This window comes from Meleagris gallopavo, chromosome 5 (genome assembly GCF_000146605.3).
Source record: "Meleagris gallopavo isolate NT-WF06-2002-E0010 breed Aviagen turkey brand Nicholas breeding stock chromosome 5, Turkey_5.1, whole genome shotgun sequence".
Lineage (NCBI taxonomy): Eukaryota > Metazoa > Chordata > Aves > Galliformes > Phasianidae > Meleagris > Meleagris gallopavo.
Window position 1 is genome coordinate 24,761,086 of NC_015015.2, and position 9,627 is coordinate 24,770,712.

The window sequence follows — 9,627 nt, forward strand, 5'->3', positions numbered from 1 at the left end:
AGTAGAAATTGGGCAACAGAGGTTATTTACTGCCAGTTAATATGCAGTTCAAGGTAAGCAATATTTTTCCATTTATACAGCATAAAATTTATGAAGTAGTAGGCACAATAGAGCTCAAATCCCAGCTGCAGCCTTGGTGCAAAGACAACACAACTGGAACTCACTGCAGACTGTAAAACAGGTTAGAAGTATGACGACTTGCAATGCATTCACCTTCCTATAAGGACTTGTTTTATTTCACTGCAACTGTTGTTAGCAGACATAAGCAGGCATACTCATTTTCCAAATATTTTCCAGAGGACTTGTATTAGAAACTGTAGCAATTGGACAGATCAATATGGTGGAAAAAGGTGTTTCACACGAGGTAAAATGACAGAGGGACCAGCAGAATAGAAAGACACTATAAAGGAAAGGAAGAAGATTGCTTACCCAATATCAGAAGATCCCAGGTTCACAGGGGAAAGCTCCACCAAGGAGAGGCATCTCCAGGAAGAGATCCTTCCCCACTGGCACTCAGCCCCTAAATGAGGTCTAAGAGAGGTGCAGCCAGGCTCCACCCCTTCCAGTCACACACCTGAATTGCCTTCACCTGTGCTCCCAGGGCTGACCGGGTCCTCTCCCCAGGTGCTCAATCAGTGGTTCAGGCCATGACTCAACAGTTTCCATACAGAAGCACATAAGTTTTAGACAAAACTACAGCAATAATTTACAATTGTACACAACATAAAATACTACACAGCTGGCGCAAGCAAGTGTATTCAGCTGCAGCATGTAGTATTGCAATCTTGCACTCAAAACAGGCACTTTTTTGCAGTTACATAAATGTTTTGCATATAAAAATATTCAGAAAAATAAATTTAAGTTTCTCTAGACTTGAAGTATTATAAAACAAAGCAGGTTAAAGTTTGATTGGAATTCTAAACTGGCAAAAACTAACTATATTGGCATTAGAATCAGTCTTAGCTTCATTGCGTCTATGTTCAATATTTAAATTTAAAACTGTTTAAACAAAGAGGCCTGCTCTCCTTCTGCACAAGAGGAAAAAAGGGAATAAAAGCTACATTAACTGAGAACTAATGCAAACAGAAGCTGCCTACGATTTATCTTCATTGAACGTAAGATACTTGTCCCAATAAAATTCATCTCCCACACTCAGGAGTTGAAAGAAAATAACTTCTTAGTGCTTTAGAAGTTGTTTAACATAGATGTGCAATTTTCATATGAAGTTAGTGGTGCAAGATGATTATAAACTAGTCAAGTGTTTAAGTGTAAACCATCTGATCTCTCTGCCTACCTCAAAGACCACACAAAATTAAAAGAACTTGCAAATGCACTCCGATTGCATCCGGTTTCCATATTATCAAGATGGTATTTGAATACCCCCTACCTCCTTCCGCTTTCCAGAGATTATAATTAAAGCCATGGAAACCGTCATCCACCCTGGTTAGCTCCCACAACCAAACAACCGGACCAGAGAGGCGGAGGACAAGGCTGACACTCAAACACAGGTGCAGTCCTACATCCAAGATGCCAGATTTCCCACAGTGTTTGAAAAGTTAATAACTGAAGACTTTCCTTTTAAAATAAACTTTATAAAAAACTAGTGTGTGTAATTCTACCAAAGGCAGAATTACAGTGCTTCCAGGAAACCAAACAAAAAGCTGCCAAGAACTAAAAACATTTTATTTTTTTTAATCTTTCATTTTATTTTTTTCCACATCACTTGTCTCAGTTAACAAGCCTCCTGAGTTTTAGGTACTCAGAGAACATGGTCATTGCCAGCTTTATCACATATACCATGCCTAAAATAAATTGTCCAATTCAGCTTGTTTGAGAAATAGCACATTAGTCATTCCTGAGAATAACAAACTGCACAAAGAGGCAAGATACATTGTGGTTCTACTACCTTCCTTTCAGGTTTTCAAGTTCTCTGTGGTGAAGCATGCTCCTCATGTGTTCTTCCATCTCCTTCAATAAAGAGAAAGGAAAGTAGAATTGGTCATAAAAAGAAAGAAAGAAAGCCATTCCAAAGATTTCACATTCTATTGACATTTGAGCTGAAATATTTTGAAATCTTCAAAGAACAGACACTAATCTAATTATTCTCCCCAGTTCTTGAATCCACATCTCCAAAGGGAAAACATCTCCAACCCTCATGAGTTGTGAGAATTATTACACTGGCATTTGCACAATAGCCTTGTGGCAGGTGGCTAAACAAAAATATTACAATTAAAAAAAAACCAACACTGTTTCACAGTGCAGGCTTTGCATGAAAAAGACAACATGCACTCTGACACCATTAATGAAAATACATGCTGTGTGATTCCTCATTCTCATTCATTTAGAAACAAGATAGAAATCCAAAGGGAAAAAAAAACAGCACAATTTATAACTGAATGAAGTTTTGAACAGTTCACCGTATTATCTCCATGCAGCAATATAAAAAAAATACCCTGAAACTCTCAATACTTTTTTGTATTCAGAATCAAGGATATTGCAGAGCTCATTTAAAGAAAGATACTCTACAGCACATGTAAATACACTATTTGGTTTGTGATAGATCTAGATCAATATGCTCCTGATACAAGAAAAACGTTCTCAGAGTTCATGCAGTTTTAAAATGGGAGTAGTTCTCATACACACTTAATATTAATACCTACTGCAGTTAGGTGTAAACTAAATGTGAATTATTTACCTTCTTTGAGCTGTATACAATGTGACACAATACGCATTTTCGTTCTCGCACCATGCTTACAACCCCAGATAGATCTTATCCCATACCTGCAAGTAATTCAAGAAGAACAAACATTCAGGATTTTTTTCATCATTAATCTATTTTGGTAAAGAAAGTAAAAATAAGTTACCATTCACGAAAACAAGTGTGTTGAACTCCTTAAAGAGCTCTCTCATGCAATTTTGAATAGTCCTCTAGAAAGCTGTTTAAAAAAATAGCTTTCCCTTTTTTTCTTCTTGTCCTGCAAGATACAGCACTTATTCTGCAAAGACACATAGGATTGCTCTCAGCTACTCAAAGCAGATTAACAAAAATCTAATTAACGCTGTTGTGCATTTTTCTGTCTCCACACAAAAAGGCAGTCCATTACAAACTTTGTTATTTTACATCAGTCACCTTCAGAGCTAGTTCAGCTAATATGATCTAATTCAATTGGCAAAAGCCTCCAGCAGCTTACCCTATCATATCCCAATTGTTCACCATCAACCTTCTCTTTCTGGGACACTGCACCCTAACAATCTAGTACTGAGTGAAGCTGTGAGCACGGCTGAGGAGGTCTTGTACTTACACTGAGACCAGTCTGCACAGAGTTAAAGCAGCTCTGACATTCAGTGCAACAGAAGCAGCAAAATCATATCCATCTACTTCCAAAATGTGGATTTTGGAGAAATAACTCCTTTCCCCGAATGTGGACATATACTTAGTTAAGACATGCATCAGCACCTGTCCAGCATAAAGAGAATGCAATTGAGATAATCTTTAGGCAAAGAAAGCAGTTTCCTCCCTAAATGAATTCACTACCATACTAAAACAAACCTGTTTAAAACACAACAGCAGATTCAATCAACTTATGTTATTTATCCAGCATTTGTAGGATCCATTCTTGAAGTCTCAGTGGTATTTAAATAGACATTCTCCAGTTTTATCACAAGGGCACCTGATGTGCTCGAATCATTAGTAACAGATATTTATTTTCATAAAGCATCCACAACAGTACAAGATCATTCAGAACTCTGCATCAGACTGGGCCACATAGAACATGCATGTAAAGCATTAATCTACTCCTGGAAAGCAAAAAAATGCTGATTCTTGTTCCAATTTCAGATAGCTACCTTTTGCATGAAAATATGCTCTACTTCCCTGGTATTCTTCACTAACACTATTTTGTCATTTAATGGACTAGTATCAGACACATTTAGGATCTTGCTTAAGATTACTCAAGCACCCATGGAATTCATTCTGCACAAGAGAAAGACAGCAGCATGGGACCTAACCCAGGACAAACAGGTCACTGAAGCATGGTGACTTGCTGACACCAGTTTGCACATAACATCAAAAAGCTATCTATCACAAGGAGACCTAACAACACCTGTTTTGACTAATTAAAACATATAGTAACTATACACGATTACAGGAAGAGTTTTAGGCTAACTGCCCAATCAACAGGGCATTTCTTATGGTAGAGTACTAAAAATACAAATAGAATTCAAATGCTATTGGATGTCACCATGAAAAGTGAAGCTTTCAATTCCACAGAGAGATGCTCTTGGAAGCAAGAACTCGGAAGTAGTTTGATTTTGTAGGTGCCATAGAGCATACATACAATGGCCAGGAGAGCACAGATCCACATTCTATTTTCAGATCACCTACTGACTTAGCACCTACATGGAGATGAATCACTTCCCTTCATACTTGCCTTTCTTACAAATTCTGCTAGAAAACTTAAGACTGACTTAAATGAAGTACTTCAATTTGTCTGTAAACACTCTCATCAAGTACTTGAAGAAAACATAAATTCCAAGCTTTCCTCTCCTTTACTATGTAGCACTAACAAGAGCCAGACAGTGCTTGAGCCATGTACTCAGTAAGGGTATTTACCCTCATCATACACCAACCAATCTGTTCAATCACAATACCTGCATACAGAGAAAGGAATTACCTCTCATGGGTCACTAAGAGGAAAACGAGCTAGTATAAAAAAATAAAGTAGCTAGTAAAGATAAGGTTTTACACTATCACGTAAAAGAAGTATATCTCAACAGCAAAACGTAAAGCTTTTAAAGCAAATGAGATGTTACGCTAACTTCCTATTTCGAGGGAATGTTACCAATCAGTAGGGGATTTTGTTTGTTTTAAAGCAAATGCATACATTTTAAAACAGTGATGTAAATGGAATTTGCCCACAGCCTGCACCTGCCCAGGACCTAGAAACAGCAGCCAGATTTAATTAACTTCAGCAAGTCTGTTAGGGCTTGTGGAGAACGCTTCTCACAAGTATAAATAGCCTACAAAGAAAAGAGGGCATTAGGCTACTTCCTGCTACAACATCCACCGGATAACATATATTAAAAATGCATGTCAAGGCTAAATCTGCTGCAGATCAATGGCTGAGAAGTGACTATATAAAGCCACAAGCCATGGAGCAGAGAGGGCAAACCAGCATGCCAGCTGCCTAGAACTCAGCAGCAGCACTGGGGCCCATCTCACAGCCACTCTACACACTGTCAATAGCAGTGGAAATTCTGCACTTGACAAAAATGGAAGCCTGGAAGTTCAGCATCACAGAATGCTCTGCAGCAACACCCTCCTCAGCCCCTCAGAGGGGCATCAGCCCACTGCCTCAGAGACATCTTTCCGGCAGCAACCGGTCACACAAACCTGGTTGAGCTGCACGAGAGGAACACGAGAGCTACCACAGACACAGGTAAAGGAGGGGAGCAACAGACTAGAAAGATGCAGCTCACCACAAAACCGTTTCATGAAACCTTTTGTCGGGCGATATGAGGAAGAGGTGGACAGGAAGTCCTTCTGCCTTGGAGGGAAGCCTCTGGGCCCGGAGAAAAAGGAATGGAAGTGCATCTTAGGCCCTGGAAGGCACCTAAATAACCACTGTTAGGTTAGGCCACGTGCAGCTTGATTATCAGAAAACTTGTTCTGCTAATTTGCACAGAGAGGCCTGGTCCTTGGAGGAAAACCTGGAGAACACCACGGCCACCTGCTGAGACAAGTCAGTGCTACAAAGCAATTAAAAAATGTAACCAGTGATTTATTAAAAACTAGTAAAATAGTGATTTTCTTAGGGAAAAATGCATACAGTTAAAGCCATTTCCCTGTACTACAATGCTGCCCCAAATACTAAAACTCTCATACCACTGTCAGATTGCTGAACAAAACCAAGTAATTCACTGCCACAAAGAAAGGCCTACACTCAAATTTCATCAAGTTTCATCACCTCAGGCAGAAGTTATGTGGAATAAAGCACCAACATTCAAAAACCACCTTTTCTTCCCAGAACCACTGCCCTTGAGCTCAACTACACAGCAAACGTCAGAGACATCAACTACTCCGCCACTGAGCCAGAAGGAGATAAAGGTTATTGCATGGATTGACATCTCCATGCTCAAGGCAATGAAGCTGACTTTGCTAACTACCCTGACAAGACATCTGCAGGAACAGTTTGTATGCTGCCCCATGAGTAACACTGGATTTTTATAATATATGGGGAAGGTATACACTGGAGATAAGGAGACTACAGACACCTTACACAAACAGAGCAGCACATGCACAGGAACACCTGTCAGGAACAAGAACCTCCATTAAAGACTAGTCTTATTTGTAGCCTGGCTTGAAATAGGTCACAGACCAGAATAATATATAAGCCCTAAGTCAGAATTAAACTGTCTTTCCAATTTCCTATCAGAAATGCTAATAGTTTCCTAATAACCAAACTAAGCTTTCCTTGCTGTAAACTGAGATGGAACACCTCCCAGAGAAAGTAAACACCTTATTGCTATCTTACTTATCATGTACTTTTTACACACTGGCAGATATGGGGATATATACAGCACTAATGTAAATGGAAAGCTGTTCAGCACCACTGTGGTATGCTGTCACTTCAGAGATCTAATATCCACACACCTAGATGGCTTTTTTAGACTCATGCAAGTTCCATTTCTTTAGGTGTTTTCCTGAAACACCATATTTTCCAAGCTTATTAAGATTCCAGTTTCTCTTTCCAAATTGCCTAAAAAACTCAAAGAATTATGTCCAAAACTGGACAGAGTACTGCAACTGAGCCCCCTCTCAGGAGCCTCGAACATTATTTTCTAAAGAGTGAAACAAAGTTTCATTAAGAAGCAACATAATGATCCCTCCACAAGATCAGGCACAAACGGCCTGCCTCGGATCTATCTGCAGCTGCTAAAAGAAGTCCTGTCTGCTTATCCTGCTCATCTTACATCACTTTGTAAGAGATCTTGGATGAAGAGGCCCTTACAAGCATGACACAAAGAGACACAAAATAAAGTGGTTGGTATTTCAGCAATTTGTGTATTTTCCCCCGTCATAGGTATTTGAGTAGTACCCTTGACAGGTATGCGAACTGTGTTTCTGTCACAGACTGTAAATTAAGAACAGGGGCTCAGAAACAAAAGCAAAATGGACTGCTTCATATATCCATCTATTGCAGTTCCACAGAATCAGGTAACTGGCCTTGGCAAAAGAACTCACACTTTATAAGTAACCCTCTACAAAGTCCATGTACTACATAATCAGCTGACCTAAAAAATATCTGTTCAATGGAGAGCGCACTGGAAAGTATTTACCCAGTCACTGGGCTTTTTCTATGAATATAGTCACCACAAAGTATTTAGAATCACTAGAAAGTGATTTCAGGCACTCAAACCACAGCACTCAGATCACTTGACAAAAAACAGTTTTGGTGCCAAGCAAATTCCAGTCAAGGATCCCAAAGATTAGGCTGGCAGGCATCAATGATCAGGCAACAACAACAAAAAAAAAACCAAAAAAAAACAGGCTTCTGCTTGAATTATCACACCTGTGTAACAGACATTTCATCCCAGTGCTGAGTAATAACAGCTTTATTAATTTGGAGTCAAAACGTAAAATCATTTAAGACCAGATGAGAAAAATCCATTACCCAGTAAACTAGAAATGCTTTTTTAAAAAATATGTATAATGTAAAACAAAAGCATTTTTGTAGCTTATTGCATTCTCTTGTTTTCATATCATCAGCTTGAATCAGGTAAAATCTCAAAACTTAGGACACCATCTGGTGGCACAATTCACAAAAGACAACTGTCAGTGTTAAAAATAATTTCATCAACCTAGATTTGACTCAAAGTATCTTACAAAGTTTAAAAGATAAAGTGGAAAAATCAATAGGAAAAAATGCCTTATTTTTATCTAGGTCTCTGAGCACCCCTATAGACTAACTGGGTATGTATTTCTATTAGAGTAATCGTAGTTATTCTTTACACTGTACAGATATCGGAGCCCTGTGTAGATTAAGATGCATTTGATTGACATCTCATCAAACATGTAACATTTTCAGACATATAGGCCAGATATTACCTGAAATTTGGTATAGCAATTAGATAAATTAAAAAGATAGAAAAAGGTGTTTCACAAGAGGAAAAATGACAGAAGGACCAGCAGAATAGAAAGACACTATACAGGAAAGGAAGAAGATTGCTTACCCAATATCAGAAGATCCCAGGTTCACAGGGGAAAGCTCCACCAAGGAGAAGCATCTCCAGGAAAAGATCCTTCCCCACTGGCACTCAGCCCCTAAGTGAGGTCTAAGAGAGGTGCAGCCAGGCTCCACCCCTTCCAGTCACACACCTGAATTGCCTTCACCTGTGCTCCCAGGGCTGACCGGGTCCTCTCCCCAGGTGCTCAATCAGTGGTTCAGGTCATGACTTAACAGTTCCCATACATTTGGTCATAGTGATTCAAGTGACTAACATAATTTGACCAAAACCATCTATTTGCTTGAATTGAGAGTGCATCTATTCAAAAAACTTCACATATAGAAATCAGTCAATGCTGAAACATACACAGTGATGCAAACACAGTTGCCTTTTACTGACAACTCAGTTGAAGCCAAGCAAAAGGTTAAAAAAAAATTACACTTGTGTTTAACAGAAGTGGTAGTCTGCTTTCAGGACAGGATTGGAACTTGTTTTCTAAAGTTATAAAGCCAAACTTCATCAGCCTAAAAGATGTGTAATATTCATATTCATAGCAAACACACTGTAATCCTAATGGGGAGGTACTCTCAAAGTTTATGAAAACCTTTAACAAAGTTTTTGGAAGGCTTAAGCCTTTTTTAGGCTCAGCAAAACTTAATAAAGCAATTGAGGCTTAACTGAAAGAAGCAGCAAGTGAGAGAAGGCCACAAACAACCAGCAGAGATCAGGAGAAGCCCCAGGAAATGAAAGCAAAGTCCACCAAACCTCAATCTTGCTCTCTTAGGCTGCTGCTCAGCACCCAGCCGTGGCACCAAGCCTCTTCAGAGCCGTGCTTCAGGCAGAAGGGATGGAGGAAGATACAGCATTGCTGTGGACCATTCCATCAAGCCACTGCCACCAAAAATAGAATGATAAAGAAAAAAAAAAACATATTCTCAAAAAGAAATAATAAACCAAGCCCTTACAGAACAACTTCAGAAATGGAGCATGGTTATTGTCAAAGCCAATTCTAGCCAACACAAATCATCTCCTGCTCAACTGCCCTATGAGGAGCTGCTTCAGTATCCACACACGGTCAGTCTCACTGCAGGTTACTGGGCATTCATCACTACCTCCACTCACACTCACCAGGTCGAATTTTGGCTTCACGACAGGAAGGACTGAGCAACTCGAGCCGAGAGCTGCAATTCAGCCTCCGCAGGTACCGAGACACAGCCACACCTGCACGCCTCTAGCAGGGAGCCGCTCTCACAAAGCCCCATTAGCCGGAATGCAAAGCGCAGCAGCACGCAGCAACGCGGGATGCTCATCACACACGCCTCCCGCTTCCCGGGCCCGCCGCCCCTCCGCAGCTGCCTCAGCCCCACCAAGTAAGCTCCCGCCGGGTAACCGAGCGCTCCG

General features: G+C 40.0%; 1 protein-coding gene across 4 annotated transcripts in view; it reads right to left on the reverse strand.

Moving 5' to 3' along the window:
• ZNF106 (zinc finger protein 106) overlaps window positions 1-9,117 on the reverse strand; it is a 36,544-nt gene extending 27,427 nt beyond the window's left edge. For 3 of the 4 annotated variants that reach the window (XM_010711446.3, XM_019615580.2, XM_010711445.3), the window contains exons 1-3: window positions 8,992-9,117; window positions 2,696-2,781; window positions 1,907-1,968 (exon numbers count right to left, since the gene is read on the reverse strand). In XM_010711446.3, coding sequence (XP_010709748.1) covers window positions 1,907-1,968; window positions 2,696-2,749 — 116 coding nt within the window. In that variant the 5' untranslated portion in view covers window positions 2,750-2,781; window positions 8,992-9,117. Of the gene's footprint in view, window positions 1-1,906; window positions 1,969-2,695; window positions 2,782-8,232; window positions 8,302-8,991 lie in introns of those variants that run through there. The other variant, XM_019615579.2, reaches the window with a different exon arrangement.
• Between the last annotated feature and the right edge of the window lie 510 nt (window positions 9,118-9,627).